The sequence below is a fragment of the Coregonus lavaretus genome (genome assembly GCF_964263955.1).
Source record: "Coregonus lavaretus genome assembly, chromosome: 11".
Classification (NCBI taxonomy): domain Eukaryota; kingdom Metazoa; phylum Chordata; class Actinopteri; order Salmoniformes; family Salmonidae; genus Coregonus; species Coregonus lavaretus.
Window position 1 is genome coordinate 43,188,094 of NC_139998.1, and position 21,782 is coordinate 43,209,875.

The window sequence follows — 21,782 nt, forward strand, 5'->3', positions numbered from 1 at the left end:
AGATTTTCATGCGAATATTCTAAAATCCGCATAAAAACAATATGCGCATTTTCCCACCAGAGATGTGCTTCAATCAAATTGACTTGTTGCAGATAAAAGGCTGTGCGTGATGGTGTAGTGCAGGGTTTTCCCAAACTCGGTCCTGGCATAAAAAATACCTTTTGCGGTTAAATTCCCATTTACCGAATAGAAATACAAGTTAAATGGGTGTCCATCGCATTTCTAACTCTACTGATGGTTTTCTCACATTGTTGTTTTGCATTATATAGCGAGTGTGCCCACTGGGATTGGCACATACGCTCTAGCCAAAAGTGCTATCTGTGTTGGCTAGAGTGCACGTATAGCCTACATGATGGGATTATGAGGCCTATTATTGACAAAAGAGCGACATTATTTTTATTTCTCAAACGGCAGCCAATCATCAATTATCATGTCACCAGAATAAGACCTTGGATCTTTATTGGAAAGGAGCATCAAGCTTATCACCTTGCACTTTCACCACCATGTGAAGATCATAATTTATTTAATTTGTAGCCTAATAAACTGCATGCTTACCGGCTGAATCGTAGTGAGAGGCCACACAACAACTCACCCCAGCGCTTGACTCCAACTTTACTTCGATATGATGGTTATTATATCAATATTTGTGCATAAAAGCGTTTCCACCAACATTTCTAGCATAATTCATTTTACCCACACAAAAATATTCCTCATTGTCTAGCGTATTTTGTTTTGCGGACATTTGGAAAGTTTACCGAAACATTTTATGTTTCCATCAGGCCTGTCATTACATTTTGTATCTGACTGTGTACTTTACTTGCATAAAAAAGTTGGATGGAAACCTGGTTTAATACTGTCAATGGCCTAGTTAGATGGAATATTTAGTTCCATTGTTCCATGGTGGTGTATTTCCACTGATGGAATAACATTGGATGGGAGATCAGCCTTTTCTCCCCATGAGAGCTGCACCCATCATTATGATGACCTTTACAGAGTTATGCAATGTGAATATTATCTTGTCAAAAATAGACATCTGATGTAACTGAATTTCACCACAAGTTGTAGTATTATTGGGGGATAAAGAAGTTTGACCAGTAGACCTACAGTAAATTCCATTGCCCTTAAATGTCATACCCATCTTACCATTATTTTTTATAACTTTCTTTTAAATGGGGTTTGATATGCTTCATGTAAAGTAGGCTACTATTACAGGGTTCAATTCAAGGTGTACAAGCTACTATTACAAGGTGTGCCAAAAAAAGGAAAGCCTACAATGCATTTCCCAATCTTTGACTGACTGAGTATTCCATTCTATGTGCAGATACTGGAATGCTCTGTGTGAGGTAAGGTTGCTTTGAAGCCAAGATGGAGTTAAAGAAGGATCGTGAGTGGCCCCCAGGGGAGCCTGCTCCTTCTCCCCCCAACTCTGTCTGCTGTAGGAAAATCACACTGGCTTTTATCCTCGTCTTATTCATCAGCGTCTTTGTGGGCTTGTTGGTTGGTGAGTCATGTGACTTACGTCATGCTTATTACAGATAATGTATCGGCTATTTGAATAGTAATAATCAATTGCATACAGATGTTTGATCCTCTCTGACATCATCAGCATACTTGGTGCAAGAGGAGCATTACTTCATGGAGACAGTAGAGCTGAAGGGTCTGAAGTATGGCCCTGACCTGCAAGATGAGAGCTCTGCATTCTCTATAGTGCTCACTTCTACTCTAAGGACTAAGGTAAGAGCTGACTGCAATGAGATCCTGGGGCCTGATTTCATGGCACATATTCACATTTTAATGATTTTATTAATAAATAGTTCAAATCTTTCCATCCACTTGCAGATCAAGAATATTTTCATTGCCTCGTCAATAGCACATCACTATATCAACTGTAATATTGTTGCCTATGGGTAAGTCCAAAGATAATTAATGTTACGTTGAATAATAATATATGCCATTTAGCAGATGCTTTTATCCAAAGCGACTTACATGCATGCATACATTTTATGTATGGGTGGTCCCGGGAATCAAACCCACTATCCTGGCATTACAAGTGCCATGATCTACCAACTGAGCTACAGAGGACCACACATACTTAAATGAAATGTATAGTAAAAGAGTGTTTTAGAACCTTTAATATTTTGTTTACTTTAATTTGATGTCTCCCTTTATTCCAGTAACATCAATGGCGATGTGATGGCCACATACCGACTGGTCTTCAGCGTGTCCAAGGTCCAGCAGTACTCTGATAATTTTATTCAGGACCTTTTGAGGGTAGGACTGAATGCCCTGTTCCATGGGAAGCCCATAGAAGTGCCTGAGTTTGGAGAGATCAACACTATTGTCTTACTGGGTACTGTGTCATCTTTTTTTGTCTGATAGATATGATGTATGATAGAAAATCCCACTCAAACACTGATTGACACATATCCTGATTGTAGTTACAAGACAATGTTTCGACCAAAACAGATCAAGATATGTAGAGAAAGAGGGGGTATAGATATTGCATAGTTCACAACTATCATTAAAGTGTATAGTTACATAATATGTCATGCTTTCTTCCTCATCCAATCTTTTATTTTCATGTTCACTACCCAGGGGCCAGTGGGAAGTCATTCTATAGCATTGGAGATGATATGGGTGAGTGTTTCTATTCTACCCTAATCTTGATTGCTCTAAAAAAGTCAAGGCGCCGCGGGTCAGGGTTTTCTATCTGACCGTATGATACTGTCTCTCCCCAGCCAGCTGTCCCGACAACACTTTCAGCTGTGACAATGGGGAGTGTGTCACCAAGGTCAACGCCGAGTGTGATTTCATCCCAGACTGTGCCGACGGCTCTGATGAAGCTTACTGCTGTGAGTGCTCTTTAACCTCTATGACTGACAGACTGACAGACAGATATGACAGACAGAAACACCAGAACATACAACTTTCACAATATACTAACTGACTGCTGTTGTCCCCAGCCTGTGGGACTCGTCCGGCCATGGGCAGTAGAATAGTGGGTGGAGTGGATGCCCGTCCTGGGGAGCTGCCCTGGCAGGTCAGTCTGAGGCTGCATGGCCGACACAACTGTGGAGCCTCCATCATCAACAGCCATTGGCTTGTCACTGCTGCTCACTGCTTCGAGAAGTAGGTTACTACACCATGCACCGGTTTCCACTAGATAGCACAGCCACAAAGTCAAAATTGGCTATATCGTAAAAATGTGGTCTTCATTTAAGGTTAGGGTTAGGCATAAGGTTAGCAGTGTGGTTAAGGTTAGGGTTAAGGTTAGGTTTAAAATCTCATTTTAAGAAGAGAAATTGTAGAAATAGGTGTGGTTTCTGACTTTGTGGCTGTGGTAACTAGTGACGACCCCTTGCACCTGTCAATAGACTTGCCACACATACAGTGGTGTGAAAAAGTGTTTGCCCCCTTCCTTATTTGTTATTTGTTTGCCACACTTAAATGTTTCAGATCATCAAACAAATGTAAATATTAGTCAAAGATAACACAAGTAAACACAAAATGCAGTTTTGAAATGAAGGTTGTTATTATTAAGGGAAAACAAAATCCAAACCTACATGGCCCTGTGTGAAAAAGTGTTTGCCCCCCCTGTTATAACACAACTCAACTGTGGTTTATCACACCTGAGTTCAATTCCTCTAACCACACCCAGGCCTGATTACTGCCACACCTGTTCTCAATCAAGAAATCACTTAAATAGGACCTGCCTGACAAAGTGAAGTAGACCAAAAGATCCTCAAAAGCTAAACATCATGCCGAGATCCAAAGAAATTCAAGAACAAATGAGAAAGAAAGTAATTGAGATCCATCAGTCTGGAAAAGGTTATAAAGCCATTTCTAAAGCTTTGGGACTCCAGCGAACCACAGTGAGAGCCATTATCCACAAATGGCGAAAACATGGAACAGTGGTGAACCTTCCCAGGAGTGGCCGGCCGACCAAAATTACCCCAAGAGCGCAGCGACAACTCATCCAAGAGGTCACAAAAGACCCCACAACAACATCCAAAGAGCTGCAGGCCTCACTTGCCTCAGTTAAGGTCAGTGTTCATGACTCCACCATAAGAGACTGGGCAAAAATGGCCTGCATGGCAGAGTTCCAAGACGAAAACCACTGCTGAGCAAAAATAACATTAAGGTTTGTCTCATTTTTGCCAGAAAACATCTTGATGATCCCCAAGACCTTTGAGAAAATACTCTGTGGACTGACGAGACAAAAGTTGAACTTTTTGGAAGGTGTGTGTCCCATTACATCTGGCGTAAAAGTAACACCGCATTTCAGAAAAAGAACATCATACCAACAGTACAATATGGTGGTAGTAGTGTGATGGTCTGGGCCTGTTTTGCTGCTTCAGGACCTGGAAGACTTGCTGTGATAAATGGAACCATGAATTCTGCTGTCTACCAAAAAATCCTGAAGGAGAATGTCCGGCCATCTGTTCGTGACCTCAAGCTGAAGCGAACTTGGATTCTGCAGCAGGACAATGATCCAAAACACACCAGCAAGTCCACCTCTGAATGGCTGAAGAAAAACAAAATGAAGACTTTGGAGTGGCCTAGTCAAAGACCTGACCTGAATCCTATTGAGATGCTGTGGCATGACCTTGAAAAGGCAGTTCATGCTCAAATCCTCCAATGTGGCTGAATTACAACAATTCTGCAAAGATGAGTGGACCAAAATTCCTCCACAGCGCTGTAAAAGACTCATTGCAAGTTATCGCAAACGCTTGATTGCAGTTGTTGCTGCTAAGGGTGGCCCAACCAGTTATTAGGTTGTAGGGGGCAATCACTTTTTCACACAGGGCCATGTGGGTTTGGATTTTGTTTTCCCTTAATAATAACAACCTTCATTTCAAAACTGCATTTTGTGTTTACTTGTGTTATCTTTTACTAATATTTACATTTCTTTGATCTGAAACATTTAAGTGTGACAAACATGCAAACAAATAAGAAATCAGGAAGGGGGCAAACACTTTTTCACACCACTGTAGGCTATCAAGGTGGAGAAGTGAGGAGTGATTGTGTCAGTTTGAAGTTGAGTGAATTGACTACTCTTTTCCAACTCCCTACAGGGACAATGACCCAAAAGAATGGACAGCCCTGGTAGGAGCCATCCTGGTGAGTGGAGAAGAGTCAGACGCCATCTCTGTGAACATCAAGTCTGTGTTTGTGTCCCCACACTACAACCCTATGACCACTAACAACGACGTGACCATGCTGGAGCTAGAGACCCCCCTCACCTTCAGCCCCTACATCCAGCCTGTCTGTCTGCCCTCCTCCTCCCATGTCTTCAGCCCAGGCCGGAACTGTGTGGTGTCTGGCTGGGGGGCTCTCAACCAGCATTCCTGTGAGTTACCTTTGAATTTGTTTTTATAACCACAGCATTTTCCCAAAAGTCACACCTTTGTAAGTTACCTTTTGTATTGTAGTGCTCACTGACCCTGTTCTCTGTTGTGCTGTGTAGTTGATACGCCACCAGCTCTACAGAAGGCAGTGGTGAATATCATTGATTCAAAGGTCTGCAACAAGTCGTCCGTTTACAGAGGCTCTGTGACCGACAACATGATGTGTGCTGGCTTCTTACAGGGGAAGGTCGACTCCTGTCAGGTGAGAAAGAGAAAGCGATGAGCCTGAAAAGCTATCCACTTGCAGTCTGACTTTTTTGGTTCCCCTACATGGTGGCTCTATTTAAGTAATAAGGCCAGAGGGGGTGTGGTATATGGTCAATATACCACGGCGAAGGGCTGTTCTTACGCAGGACGCAACGCAGAGTGCCTGGACACAGCCCTTAGCCGTGGTATATTGGCCATATACCTCAAACCGAGGTGCCTTATTGCTATTATAAACTGGTTACCAATGTAATTAGAACAGTAAAAAATATTTTGGGGACATACCTGTGGTATACCCACGGCTTTCAGCCAATCAGCATTCAGGGCTCTAACCACCAAGTTTATAATACATACTGTATACATGTCCTTTCTTTTGTTGTGTGGAATGTGTACTTAGAGTTCAAATAACACATTGACCCTTAGGGCTGTCCTACAAATAGTGGGCTGGGTTTATGGCATGTTGACATGCTTATTAAATTCCCTGATTTTGTATTAAATCACTATCAGGGTGACTCTGGAGGGCCACTGGTGTGTGAGGAGGCCCCAGGGCGGTTCTTCCTGGCTGGGGTGGTGAGCTGGGGTGTGGGCTGTGCTCAGATCAACAGGCCAGGGGTCTATTCCCGCGTCACCAGGCTACGCAACTGGATCCTCAGCCACACCAACCCTGGCATGGTCCACTACCCTGCCCACACCCCGCCAATGGTGCCAGTTACGACACCAACAGTCAGTCCTATTTCCAAGACAATGGCAGCAGCTCCACTCCTGCCTGGTAATATTGGAAGCAAGGTTATAGGGACATTTTAGGTAGTTGATGTTTGATAATACAGGATATACAGTGCATTTGGAAAGAAATTCGACCCCTTGACTTTTTACACATTTTGTTACTTTACAGCCTTATTCTAAAATTGATTAAATTGTTTTTTTCCCTCATCAATCTACACCCAATACCCCATAATGACAAGGCAAAAACAGGTTTTTAGAGTTTTTTGCAAAAAAATAATACAAAATACTGAAATATCACATTTACATAAGTATTCAGAGCCTTTAGTCAGTATTTTGTTGAAGCACCTTTGGCAGCGATTACAGCCTTGAGTCTTCTTGGGTATGATGCTACAAACTTGGCACACCTCTACTTGTGGAGTTTCTCCCATTTTTCTCTGCAGATCATCTCAAGCTCTGTCAGGTTGGATGGGGAGCATCGCTGCACAGCTATCGTAAGGTCTATCCAGAGATGTTAGATCGGGTTCAGGTCCGGGCTCTGGCTGGGCCACTCAAGGACATTCAGAGACTTGTCCCGAAGCCAATCCTGTGTTGTCTTGGCTGTGTGCTTAGGGTCGTTGTCCTGTTGGAAGGTGAACCTTTGCCCCCAGTCAAGGATCTCTCTGTACGTTGCTCTGTTCATCGCTCTGTTCATCATTCCCTCGATCCTGACTAGTCTCCCAGTCCCTGCAGCTGAAATACATCCCCACAGCATGATGCTGCAACCACCATGCTTCACCGTAGGGATGGTGCCAGATTTTCTCCAGACGTAACGCTTGGCATTCAGGCCAAAGAGTTCAATCTTGGTTTCATCAGACCAGAGAATCTTGTTTCTCATGGTCTGAGAGTCCTTTAGGTGCCTTTTGGCAAACTCCAAGTGAACCTTCCAGAAGGACAACTATCTCTGCAGCACTCCACCAATCAGGCCTTTTACTGAGGAGTGGCTTCCGTCTGGCCACTCTGATTGGTGGAGTGCTGCAGAGATAGTTGTCCTTCTGGAAGGTTCTCCCATCTCTACAGAGGAACTCTGGAGCGGTGTCAGAGTGACCATCGGGTTCTTGGTCACCTCCCTGACCAAGGTCCTCCCCCAATTGCTCAGTTTGGCCGGGTGGCCAGCTCTAGGAAGAGTCTTGGTGGTTCCAAACTTCTTACATTTAAGAATGATGGAGGCCGCTGTGTTCTTGGGGACCTTCAATGCTGCAGAAATGTTTTGGTACCCTTCCCCAGATCTGTGCTTCGACACAATACTGTCTCGGAGCTCTACGGACAATTCCTTCGACCTCATGGCTTGGTTTTTGCTCTGACATGCACTGTCAACTGTGGGACCTTATATAGACAGGTGTGCGCCTTTCCTAATCATGTCCAATCATTTGAATTTACCACAGGTGGACTCCAATCAAGTTGTAGAAACATCTCAAGGATGATAAATGGAAACAGAATGCACCTGAGCTCAATTTCGAGTCTCATAGCAAAGGGTCTGAATACTTAAGTAAATAAGGTATTTCTGTTTTTTATTTTTAATAAATGTGCAAAAATGTCTAAACCTGTTTTCGCTTTGTCATAATGGGGGTATTGTGTGTAGATTGATGAGTTTTATTTATTCAATCATTTTTAGAATAAGGCTGTAACGTAAACAAAATGTGGAAAAAGCGAAGGGGTCTGAATACTTTCCCGAATGCACTGTAACTAATCATAGTGTTTTTTTTGGCAGCTGTGAACTGTAGTGAGAACTTCAAGTGCAGGGCTGGGGACTGCATCAACAAAATTAACCCTGAGTGTGATGGTGTCATTGACTGCTCTAACGAGGCTGATGAGAAGAACTGTGGTGAGTTTATCGCTGGCCTGTCTCACAAACTGTACAACTATCTCAGTTGTCAACATACAGTGCCTTCAGAAAGTATTCACACCCTTAGACTTTTTCCACATTTTGTTGTGTTACAGCCTGAATTTAAAATTGATTAAATTTTTATTTTGTGGCACTGACCTACACACAATACCCCATAATGTCAAAGTGGAATTATGTTTTGAGAACTTTTTACAAATTAATTAAATATGAGTTAAATTAAGGAGTAAACTTACATGGACTCACTCTTTGTGCAATAATAGTGTTTAACATGATTTTTGAATGACTACCTCAGCTGTGTACCCCACACATACAGATAATTGTAAGGTCCCTCAGTCGAGCAGTGAATTTCAAACACAGATTCAACCAAAAAGACCAGGGAGGTTTTCTAATGCCTCGCAAAGAATGGCACCTATTGGATTTCACCATGAGGCCAATGGTGACTTTAAAACAGTTACAAAGTTTAATGGCTGTGATAAGAGAACTGAGGATGGATCAACAACATTGTAATTACTCAACAATACTTACCTAAATGACAGAGTGAAAAGAAGGAAGCCTCTACAAAATAAAAATATTCCAAAACATGCATCACCTCTTTTCGGAGTACATAACCAGCTTCTCAGGCTCCATCTCAGTGTGCTTCATCCTATAGCTAGAGGACTTCTGAGATCTCCAGCAGTGATAAGTATAATTTTTGTCTTTATCTGTTATCTAGTACAGTCTTTTTGTGAGCTAAGGCCATCTAATTTAAGTGCTGCCTGTCTTCCCAGTAGCCTACTTGCTGTGTGAACTACTGACTGCTATTAATTTGCAGATGATTGTTGACACATCAACCAGGATTAAGGGGCAGGGCAATTTGGGACTGTTGTTGTTTTGGTCATCAGTGGCTGTATTGGAGAGGGAGGTGTGCTCTTCACCTTTGCAAGGCAATTAGCAATTAATATTAGTACTTCAGTCTCCCCTGTTTTCTCAGCGGTGGTCTTGTCAGCGGTGCAAAACTAAGACCGTCGCCGAATCAAAGACTGTTCAGCCGAGTTGTTCTGCAGAGTTATTTGAGGAAGGAAAGAGAGGAAGACTCCACACCACTCTCTGACTTTAGTATCTTATCTAGTTATTTTCAGATGATCTCATTTTGCTCTTTTGTAGCTTTGGCAACTATGTGTGTGTTTTCTATTCCAGTTGGCTGCAACCTTTCTACAGACGCTCCCCACCCCTTGGCTGCAACCTTTCTAATTTAGTGTACCCTGCGTGTACAACCCATGTGGAATTCCTGGACTCTGGCAGCGTTTGGAACTGCCGATCTGTGGTTAAGAACGCAGAGTTCATCTCAGCCTATGCTGCCCTTCAGTCCCTGGACTTTTTGGCCCCGACGGAGACATGGATCACCCCAGAGAACACTGCTACTCCAGCTGCTCTCGCTTTATATGACTACATTTTCTCTCATAGTCCGAGAGCATCTGGTCATCGAGGTGGTGGCACAGGGCTACTAATTTCTCCTAAGTGGAGATGTTCTCTTTTCTCCCTCTCTCACCTGTCCATCTCTTATTTCGAATTCCATGCTGTCACTGTCACTTGTCCCCTCAAGCTTAACATTGTTGTCATCTATCGCCCACCAGATGCCCTTAGAGAGTGCCCTTAGAGGTGCCCTCAATGAGCTTGACACCTTGATAAGCTAATTTCCTGGCGATGGTTCACCGCTCTTAGTACTTGGCAACTTCAACCTCCCAACGTCTGCCTTCAATTCATTTCTTTCCAACTCTCTCTTTCCCCTCGCCTCTTTTGACCTCACCCTTTCGCAGTCCCCTCCCACTCACAAGGCAGGCAATACGCTTGACCTCATCTTTACTAGATGCTGTTCGCCTACTAATCTCACTGCAACCCCCCCTCCAGGTTTCTGATCACTACTTTTTTATATATTTTTTAAAAAATCATTTTCTGTCTACCTTTCCTCCAACCCTAGCCACTCAGTCCCTACCCAGATGGTGATGTGCCGTCACAATCTTCTCCCGCTCTCTCTCCTCTTCTCTCTCTCTCTCTCTCCTCTTCTATCCTCTCTCCATTCTGCTGAATCCTTTTCCCTCCTGTCTCCTGATTCTGCCTCTTCAACCCTACTCTCCTCCCTTTCCGCATCCTATGACTCGCACTGTCCCCTTTCCTCCCGGCCGGCTCGCCCCTCCCTTCCTGCTCCGTGGCTGAGTGACTCATTGCGAGTTTACAGAATAGGGCTGCGGGCAGCTAAACTTCTGGAGGACCTATCATCCTTCCACTCCCTCACTCAACCTTCTCTTCCTCTGTATCTGCTGCTAAAGCCACCTTCTATCACTCTAAATTCAAGCTACTGCCTCTAACCCCTCATTTTATACCTTCTCCCTCCTTAATCCTCCACCCCCTCCCCTCCCTCCTCCCTCTCTGCGGACGACTTTGTCAACCACTTTGAAAAGAAGGTTGACGACATCCGCTTCTCATTCACTCAGCCTATTGAGTCCACTGGTCCCACTTACACGGAACTACACTACGCCTTGACCTCTTTCTACCCTCTCTCTCAACATGAAATTCTGCGACTAGTGAGGTCCAGCCACCCGACAACCTGCACGCTCGACCCCATCCCCTCCTCCCTTCTCAAGACCACCTCTGGAGACCTCCCTCATCAACTCATCCCTGACCACTGGCTGCGTCCCCTCTGACTTCAAAATAGCCCGAGTCGCTACCCTTCTCAAGAAACCAACACTCGACTCCTCTGACATCAGAAACTACAGACTGGTATCCCTTTCTTTTATTTCCAAAACACTTGAGTGTGCTGTCTATGACCAACTCTCTCGCTATCCCTCTCAGAACAATCTTCTTGACCCTAACCAGTCAGGCTTTAAGACGTGCCACTCAACCGAGACTACTCTTCTCTGTGTCCCGGAGGCTCTCCGCACTGCCAAAGCTACATTTCTATCCTCTGTCTCATCCTCCCAGATCTATCTGCTGCCTTCGACACTGTGAAACATCAGATCCTCCTCACCCACTCAGGGCTGGGTGTCTCAGGCTCTGCACACTCTTGGATTGCATCCTACCTGGCAGGCCGCTCCTACCAGGCAGGGTTGCCAGGTCTAGATACAATTTTTAGCCCAATGACCACTCAACCTGCCCAAAAGGCCTGAAAACTAGCCCAATTTTGAGAGGAGTTGCCACAATTATACAATAAACCCTTTTTCCATAACGTTGTCGAGCCAATTAAGAAGGAATATCGACGTAACTTGTAATGACGTTAGAAGCAAAATTCAGTTTATCAAAATAATAATTATTGCGAGCTAGGACATGACGTAATAAAGGAATTTGAATATCACAAGAGAAAAGATCATTCGGCAGATGATTTTCCATCAATGGATGTCGATTTACCTCGATTGACTGCTATGATTAAGCAATAAGACACGAGGGGGTTACGGTACTGAATATGGCCAATACAGTGCATTCGGAAAGTATTGCTATGAGACTCGAAATTGAGCTCAGGTGCATCCTGTTTCCATTGATCATCCTTGATGTTTCTACAACTTGATTGGAGTCCACATGTGGTAAATTCAATTGATTTGGAAAGGCATACACCTGTCTATATAAGGTCCCACAGTTGACAGTGCATGTCAGAGCAAAAACCAAGCCATGAGGTCGAAGGAATTGTCCTTAGATCTCCGAGACAGGATTGTGTCAAGGCACAGATCTGGGGAAGGGTACCAAAACATTTCTTCAGCATTGAAGGTCCCCAAGAACACAGCGGCCTCCATCATTCTTAAATGGAAGAAGTTTGGAAACACCAAGCCTCTCCCTAGAGCTGGCAGCCCGGCCAAACTGAGCAATCGGGGGAGAAGGGCCTTGGTCAGGGAGGTGATCAAGAACCCGATGGTCACGCTGACAGAGCTCTAGAGTCCCTCTGTGGAGATGGGAGATCCTTCCAGAAGGACAACCATCTCTGCATCACTTCCACCAATCAGGCCTTTATGGTAGAGTGGACAGATGGCAGTCACTCCTCAGTAAAAGGCACATGACAGACCACTTGGAGTTTGCCAAAAGGCACCTAAAGGACTCTCAGACAATGAGAAACATGATTCTCTGGTCTGATGAAACAAAGATTGAACTCTTTGGCCTGAGTGCCAAGCGTCACGTCTGGAGGAAACCTGGCACCATCCCTATGGTGGTGCAGCATCATGCTGTGGGGATGTTTTTCAGCGGCTGGGACTGGGATACTAGTCAGGATCGAGGGAAAGATAAACGGAGCAAAGTACAGAGAGATCCTTGATGAAAACATTCTCAGGACAACGATCCTAAGTACACAGCCAAGACAACGTAGGAGTGGCTTCGGGACAAGTCTCTGAATGTCCTTGAGTGGCCCAGCCAGAGCCCGGACTTGAACCCGATTTAACATCTCAGGAGAGACCTGAAAAAAGCTGTGCAGCGATGCTCCCCATCCAACCTGACAGAGGTTGAGAGGATCTGCAGAGAATGGGAGAAACTCTGCAAATACAGGTGTGCCAAGCTTGTAGCGTCATACTCAAGAAAACTCGAGGCTGTAATCGCTGCCAAAGGTGCTTCAACAAAGTACTGAGTAAAGGGTCTGAATACTTATGTAAATGTGATATTTCATAAAACCTGTTTTGTGTAGATTGATGAGGGAAACAAACTATTTAATCAATTTTAGAATAAGGCTGTAACGTAACAGAATGTGGAAAAAGCCAAGAGGTCTGGATACTTTCCGAATGCACTGTATACCACGGCTGAGGGCTGTTCTTAAGTATGACGTAACGCGGAATGCCTGGATACAGCCATTAGCCGTGGTATATTGGCCATTTACCACAACCCCCGGGGTGCCTTATTGCTATTATAAACTGGTTAACAACGTAATTAGAAAAGTAAGTCATTTCTTTGTCATACCCGTGGTATATGGCCCGATATATCACGGCTTTCAGCCAGTCAGCATTCAGGGCTCGAACACGGTTTAAAATTGCTAATAAATCCCTTTTGCGCATGTGCATAACTATAGATAAATCCGACAGGAGTGTTTGAGTGATGAGAGTTAGACAGAGGATCTCAAAATCGTTGTGCCATTATTATGTGCCAGATGTTAAGACTACAAACCGTTATAAGTGGCCCATTTGCGAGATTGACTTGTAATTTCAATAGGCATAGTCCACAGTAGCGGTACCTGGGTAAAATCACCGGGGAAGCCAAACCAGGAAAAAAAGCAATTTTACAACCTATGTGTTGTGATAATTGCGTTGTTTTCTCTATAACCTATTAGTTCATATGCCTTGACACCGTGATATAAGGCAGAGACAATAAGAAGACACAGTGGCGGAATAAATTCTACCACACATTTGTTTCATTACAAAACCGGAGAGCAACATCTGTCCGGTGACGTCCACAAAACATATTGGATGTAACAGTTACATAACCTACAGCATGGTCAAGCAAGGTAATGTTTCTGACATTTTCGGACTACTAAACTATTGATTTAGAACCACGTAGAGTTACCACAAGTCGCAAAGAAAACAGGAGCTTCTTCCACTATTCCAGCACCATTTCAACATCATGTAATCACCTAATCTTAGTCTACTACAGTGCCAACTAAAAGATACCAAAAACATTTTAGTCCAATCAACGTAAGGTAAATATGATGTGGCTGTCCATGGTACTGATTTGTGTGTGTGTGCGTGCAAGTAGAAAAAACATGTTGACTCACCCTACTTGTAGAGAAACGCCAATGCCATTCTCTTTCATGTTGCCTAAACGGTCTATGACTGTCATTTAGTACATGCTTTTAGTTTTTGTTGTCCTAGGCTACCTGGTTAAAATGCTTGCTCGCTAGCCTAACTTTCTTTTATGGGCAACGATACGCCAGGCCAGCTAGTTAACATTAGCAAACTACATCTAGCTACACGTTGAACTTCCATCATCTCAGGCCAGGGGCACAATGTATGAATTTATTGTTGGATCAGAATCGCCGAAATAATCATTGGCCAGTATGGAGAATCAAGTAAAACCACTCCAAATAACTATCTCCATCCAAGGCTAATATAGGAAAGGTTCGATTTTAGCTAGCCACCGGAGGACAACAACATGAGATGCAACAATTCAAGTTATTTTCTGTCAACAATTACATTTGGCCTGTGATGTGATTGGTCTGAAGCCAAATCCAAACTGGCTTCCCTTGACACAATGTTTTGGTGCGCCAGGACCATTCACAGCTGAGCTCGCTCAGTTTAGCTCAAGGCTGATTGCCTATTATTTTATTTTTTATCAGCTTGCTTAGTTCAAATTAACAGACTAATTAATTCAACATGAATAGGGAGGCGATTTCGAGGTAAGACGTGCTTGTGTTTCCCAATAGACAACAACATGAGATGCAACAATTCAAGTTATTTTCTGTCAACAATTACATTTGGCCTGTGATGTGATTGGTCTGAAGCCAAATCCAAACTGGCTTCCCTTGACACAATGTTTTGGTGCGCCAGGACCATTCACAGCTGAGCTCGCTCAGTTTAGCTCAAGGCTGATTGCCTATTATTTTATTTTTTATCAGCTTGCTTAGTTCAAATTAACAGACTAATTAATTCAACATGAATAGGGAGGCGATTTCGAGGTAAGACGTGCTTGTGTTTCCCAATAGCCAGCTGGAATAGGCTACTGAGGATGGGGTCATAATTTTAATCACTGAATTAAATATTAATAATTTGTATTTGAACTGAATATGCTTGTCAACAACAGCTAGTGTTTTCTTTAAATGTTTTTTTACTTGTAGCCTATGACTACTGTTACAGTCAATCTAATGCGTTCTAACAACCGATCAGCAATTGCGATAGAGATTTGATAACTTCCGATTGAATTAACAAAACATGGCCATTAATAATTGCACAATAACACAAGGCTACAAATGGGCACAAATGTATTTGCAATGACTCCAGTGATATCGTCATTTCAACATATTTTTTGTATCAAATGGTAGCCTACAGTAGCCTACAATGACATATAAATTAATAGGCTAATTGATGGCCAACAGAGGCAAAAGTATCATTCGCTACATTTAATGTCAGTTTCATTGAGGACTTTGCCACATAAAAAGAACCACGTGAGGGAGTTCCATAACTTTCATTTCAAATTTCCACTCACGCAGCCCCAGAGACCCAAGAACTGATGAGCATGCGTAAAACACTTCGCTTTAAAACCGTTTTCTTTAAGAAAAGTCGACATTAGAATGGAGTTTAAACCACCTCTGAGCGAAGTTATGTAATGCGCTCTAGTGCGCCCAAAGTCGTTTCCAATGCTTTGTCTCCACTATTTATTGATGTGCATTAGTTCTAGCGTGTTAATATGTTTTATGGAAAAAGGGTTGGAAAAAGGTAGGTGTCTCCATAATGACAATCTATACTGAACAAATAAATACTGAACAAAAAATAAATAAAAAATATTAACACAACATGCAACAAGTTCAAAGATTTTACTGAGTTACAGTTCATATGAGGAATTCAGTCAATTGAAATAAATTCATTAGGCCCTAATCTATGGATATCACATGACTGGGAATACAGAGATGCATCTGATGGCCAAAGATACCTTAAAATAAATGGGCCTCACAATGGGCCTCAGGATCTCGTCACGGTATTTCTGTACATTCAAATTGCCATCGATAAAATGCAATTGCGTTCGTTGTCCGTAGCTTATGCCTGTCCATACCATAACCCCACCGCCACCATGGGGCACTCTGTTCACAACGTTAACATCAGCAAACCGCTCGCCCACACAACGCCATACACGTGGTCTGCGGTTGTGAGGCCGGTTGGATGTACTGCCTAATTCTCTAAAAATGACATTGGAGGCGGCTCATGGTAGAGAAATGAACATTAAACTATCTGGCAACAGCTCTGGTGGACATTCCTGCAGTCAGCATGCCAATTGCACTGTGTTGTGTGACAAAACTGCACATTTTAGAGTGGCCTTTTATTGTCCCTAGCACAAGGTGCACCTGTGTAATGATAATGCTTTTTAATCAGCTTCTTGATATGCCACACCTGTCAGGTGGATGGATTATCTTGGCAAAGGAGAAATGCTCACTAACAAGGATGTAAGCAAATATGTGCACAAATTTTGAGAGAAATACGCATTTTGTGCAAATGAAAATTTCTAGGAGTTTTTATTTCAGCTCATGAAACATGGGACCAACACTTTACATGTTGCGTTTATATTTTTGTTCAGTGTAAATAGCCTACCTACAACTGGTAAAAAGTTGTCACGATGTGCACGTGTGCTGCTCTGTTTCCTCTCACTCACGTGGCTCAGCCAATAGTGGACTTAGCTGCCTGCTGTAGCGCTCTCTCAACACACACACACCCCTCCGGCCCTCCCCACCACTCACTCACTCAGCAACAGACTGCCTCGCTGTCAGCAGCAGGTCACAGTGAAATCATTTTTTAAGAGAAATGCCATGGTGGTTGTGGTGTAACTTAGAAATAGTCCTAAAACCTGCAACCAATATACACTATATATGCAAAAGTATGTGGACACCCCTTCAAATTGGTGGATTCGGTTATTTCAGCCGATGTTGCTGACAGGTGTATAAAATCGAGCACACAGCCACGCAATCTCCATAGACAAACATTGGCAATAGAATGGCCTTACTGAAGAGCTCAGTGACTTTCAACGTGGCACCGTCATAGGATGCCACCTTTCCAACAAGTCAGATCGTCAAATTTCTGCCATGCTAGAGCTGCCCCGGTCAACTGTAAGTGCTGTTATTGTGAAGTGGAAACGTCTAGGAGCAACAATGGCTCAGCAACTTCAGCACAATAAATGTTTGTTGGGAGATTCTTGAAATGGGTTTTCATGGCCGAGCAGCCACACACAAACCTAAGATCACCATGCGCAATGCCAAGCGTCGGATGGAGTGGTGTAAAGCGTGCCGCCATTGGACTCTGTATCAGTGGAAACGCGTTCTCTGAAGTGATGAATCACGCTTCTTATCGCACCCCCCCCCCCTTCTCACCTGACACCTCCCCTAGCTCTGACTTTGCTGATAGCTACTCTATTGAGGAAAAATGTACTTACAATGACTGTTATGTGGTTGTCTGACCTAGCTATCTTAAGATGAATGCACTAACTGTAAGTTACTCTGGATAAGAGCGTCTGCTAAATGACAAATGTAAATAAGGCACTAAAGTAAAACTGCAAAAGATGTGGTGAAGAAATTAACTTTGTCTTGAATACAAAGTGTTATGTTTGGGGCAAATCCAACACAACACATCATTGAGTACCACTCTTCATATTTTCAAGCATTTTGTTGGCTGCATCATGTTATGGGTATGCTTGTCATAGGCAAGGACTAGGGAGTTTTTTAGGATAAAAAGAAACGGAATCGAGCTAAGCAAAGGCAAAATCCTAGAGGAAAACCTGGTTCAGTCTGGTTTCCAACAGACACTGGGAGACAAATTCACCTTTCAGCAGGACAATAACCTAAAACACAAGGCCAAATCTACACTGGAGTTGTTTACCAAGACGACATTGAATGTTCCTGAGTGACCTAGTTACAGTTTTGACTTAAATCATCTTGAAAATCTATGGCAGGACTTGAAAATGGCTGTCTAGCAATGATCAACAACCAAATTGGCAGAGCTTGAAGAATGTTAAAAAAAATGTGCAAATATTTTACAATCCAGATGTGCAAAGCTCTTAGGTGATTCTAACATGTATTGACTCAGGGGTGTGAATACTTATGTAAATTAGATATTCCTTTATTTCATTTTCAATAAATTAGCTAACATTTCTAAAAACATGTTTTGACTTTGCCATTATGGGGTATTGTGTGTAGATCGGTGAGAAAAATAAATTTTGATTTCAGGCTGTAATGACAAAATGTGGAATAAGTCTGTATGTAGCAGATGTAGATGGACCCAATTTTACAATCCCTCTTCAAAACATTGACGACTTTTGAAGTTCTAAGTTGCCATCCTGCACTCTTTCTCTCCTCAGACTGTGGCATGCGTCCGGCGGTGGGCTCCCAGAGGATTGTGGGTGGCTTGACAGCACGGAGGGGGGAGTGGCCATGGATTGGCAGCCTACAGTATCAACGCTTACACCGCTGTGGAGCCACTCTCATACACTCGAAGTGGCTCCTGACTGCTGCCCACTGCATCAAAGGGTACATTTTACATTTTAGGCATTTAGCAAACGCTCTTATCCAGAGCGACTTACAGTTAGTGAGTGCATACATTTTTTCATACTGGTCCCCCGTGGGGATCGAACCCACAACCCTGGCGTTGCAAGCACCATGCTCTACCAACTGAGCTACACGGGACTACAGAATACATCACTGTCTGTCAGGGCCTAATATGTATTGTAGACCATTCACATTGTCACATACTGTAGAAGAGTGATTCCTCATGAAACCCAGATAAAAAAATACCATAATTTTGGGGATTTTCATGATTAGTCCTTTGGAGGACGAATTGTTGACATACATTTGACATTTGTATCTAAAAGCATAATATAGAAATCATTTATCAAAGTTGGCATATTTATTACATTTTGGCCTTACCCAGGCCTCCTTTAAGACTCCATAATGTTTCAACTGTAGATGCTACAAAGCAAACGTTGGTGTCATATAAAGCTTTACCAGTTGCTCTGTAATATGAGTAGTATTTAGATTTCCAAAACTGTTTTCTCTTTACATTAATTTATGAATATTGACAAATAAACATAAATATAGAAAATATACAATTTTAGATTTGGCAAATATCAAAGTTTCAGAGTGAGCTCTGCTAGTTTAAAAGTTATGGCCCATTTTAGTATATAGAGAAATTGGCATAGTAGGCAACGTATCCAATCACAGCCCTCTTTTTACTTGTATCATTGCACATCCAGCAGAGGGCAACCATTTTGAATCCATTTTCACATTCATTCTTGGTAACGCTTACAAATTCAATCATAACTCTAATAAAAGTAGGAGAGATCCCACTTTTGAAACTTTGATATGCCAGTAGTGCAGGGTTCCCAACTGGCGGCCCATGGGCCGAATTTGGTCCCCCTAGTTTTCTGAGCAAAAACCTTTTTATTTGTATTTTTTCATTGTTGGACATTAAAATAATTTTGGAAATCTGTTCCCAAGTATTCCCACGCATAATAGAGAGACGTGGTCGTATACAAATATAAGCATGGTTTGAAATGATTGTTTTAGTCAAATATTATATCTGTTTGGGATTCTTGCAGTCAATCTGCAGTCTACAAATTATTTGTAATTATGTTCCGGCTCCCGACCATCCGCTCAAGAAAAAATCCGGCGCGCGGCTGAATCTAGTTGATGATCTCTGCCGTAGAGTATATTATGTTCAACAATATAAAAAATTGCCAAATAAATAAATGGTATTTTCAATATTCATCTTTATACATTTTTATTATTCATAAATTAATGTTTAAAAAAGTTATTGAAATCAAAATACTACTCATATTACAGAGCAAGCATGTGACACCAATGTTTGCTTTGTAGCACCTACAGATGAAACAGTATGGAGTCTGGGTAAGGCCAAAATGTCATAAATATGCCAACTTTTATAAATTATTTCTCAATTATGCCTCAATTATGCTTTAGATACAAATGTCAAATATATGTCAACAATCCTTCCTCCAAAGGCCTATTCTATGGATTACACTTCATGATAATCATCAAAATCATTGATTTTTTTGTCTGTGTTTCGTGAGGAATCATTCATAAATTGTTTACTTACACAGGGAGGGACATCAGATTCCCCATAACATATCCTTCCATTTTTTTTTAAATAGGGTAAAGGTGTGCACGTCTGTCTGTCTCTAGTGCACCTCATAACTGTATATAGAACATTCACTTCTACACATAATCCAAAATCCATGCCCTGCCTAAACGGTCAGTTAAATAATCAGCTAATTTTCCTCATCCCTTCACCATAGTGACTCCAACCCTGGCGGCTGGTCAGTGAGTCTGGGTTCAGTGCTGAGGTCCGGGGTGGGAGCTCTGGTTATCCCCATCCAAAGGATCATACTGCACCCAGGCTTCAACAGAACCAACATGGACTATGATGTGGCCCTGCTGGAGCTGGCTGTCCCAGCACCCAGGTCCTACACCATCCAGTTGGTTTGCCTCCCCTCTCCCGTACACAGCTTTCTGAAGAACACTGAGTGCTACATCACTGGCTGGGGCTCCATGAGGGAGGGAGGTGAGAGTAATATCAGATAAAATGTTTCATATGTTCAAATAAGTGTAAGTGATGTGTGTATAAATCTTGCAATGCTAATCATTGACTATGTGACTCATGTTGACATTTGTCTCACCCACAGGTTCTCTGACCAACCTGCTCCAGAAAGCTGATGTGAACATCATTGAGCAGTCAGACTGCCAGCAGGCATACGGCAACAGCCTCACCCCGAGCATGATGTGTGCCGGCTACATGGAGGGGGGCAAAGACACATGCCTGGTAAGAGCTCAGATGACATGAAGTGCAGTGCACACTTTCTCCAATTTAGAAGCAACTGAAGTCTTTTAAAACACTTCAGCTCAAGATAAGTTAACATTGTTCGGTACTCTTGCCCTTTCTTGAAAGACAAACTTTGAGTGGTTGTTTATCCTAAGACACTGCTGCACTTAAGCAAGTGATGCTTATCTGTACATTGTTTCTCCTTAAAATTGCACCAGCAGTCAGCCTCCTCTTCTCTTAAGCTGCTTATGTAACCAAGTCAGCCGATTTGCATTCCTGGGTCCGGGCATCCAGCGTCTAGCTAGCCAAATGGCACTCTACTCAGCAAAAGAACAAAAATAATCACACAGAGTCACTGTTCCCAAAAGTACATTTATGGTCTGCATGGTGACAAACATTTAAATCGGGTGACTTATTTTTGTTCTTATGCTGTAAATCGACCTTCCCAAGACCAGTGCACATTTTGGATGTGCTTATTGCCTTGTATTTTGAATTCTCTACCACAAAGTTGTCAACCGAGGTCTCTCTCTTTCTGAAACGCAGGGAGATTCTGGTGGCCCCCTGACGTGTCGTGAACTCTCTGGCCAGTGGTTTGTTGCCGGGGTGACCAGCTGGGGACATGGCTGCGGACGGACTGCTTTCCCAGGAGTCTATATGCGGGTCACTGCCATCAGGGAATGGATATCCAACTATCTGCACTTCTGAGGCTATGGAAGAGAGAAGGAATTGAGACCGACAGAGACATCATACAATCCTCAAGGACACAAAATGGGTTTTCTACACTGCAGCCACCACTGGCATTTCTTGTGTGTTACTGGTCAAGGAAGATATGCTGCTGTATGCCACCACTACCACCATCAGTAAACTGCCTGGAGAGTCCAGCTGAAAGTTTCATCTTGGACAATAATGTGGATAACTGTGGTCCAGGGACATTTTACTACAACATACATTATTATTAAATGGGGAAGTGTATTTATTTTAGTATTTGTGGGTCCAAAAATATATTTCATTTTATTGGCATTTACCCAACTGTCATTTGTCTTATTTAGCCAACCACCTTTTCGATGATAGTTCTATAGACCAACCATAACTAAAATG

The 21,782-nt window shown here is 42.8% G+C and overlaps 1 protein-coding gene across 1 annotated transcript; it reads left to right on the top strand.

Moving 5' to 3' along the window:
* Positions 1–1,365: 1,365 nt before the first annotated feature.
* tmprss9 (transmembrane serine protease 9) lies at positions 1,366–21,618 on the top strand (the record flags this gene model as incomplete). Its single annotated transcript, XM_084172147.1, has 15 exons — positions 1,366–1,501; positions 1,607–1,734; positions 1,840–1,907; positions 2,175–2,350; positions 2,596–2,637; positions 2,739–2,852; positions 2,964–3,129; positions 5,076–5,350; positions 5,468–5,610; positions 6,120–6,381; positions 8,083–8,196; positions 18,211–18,379; positions 20,161–20,426; positions 20,548–20,684; positions 21,228–21,618. 15 exons carry the CDS (start codon positions 1,366–1,368, stop codon positions 21,387–21,389), a joined length of 2,358 nt encoding a protein of 785 aa, XP_084028273.1. The 3' UTR covers positions 21,390–21,618.
* Positions 21,619–21,782: the final 164 nt, after the last annotated feature.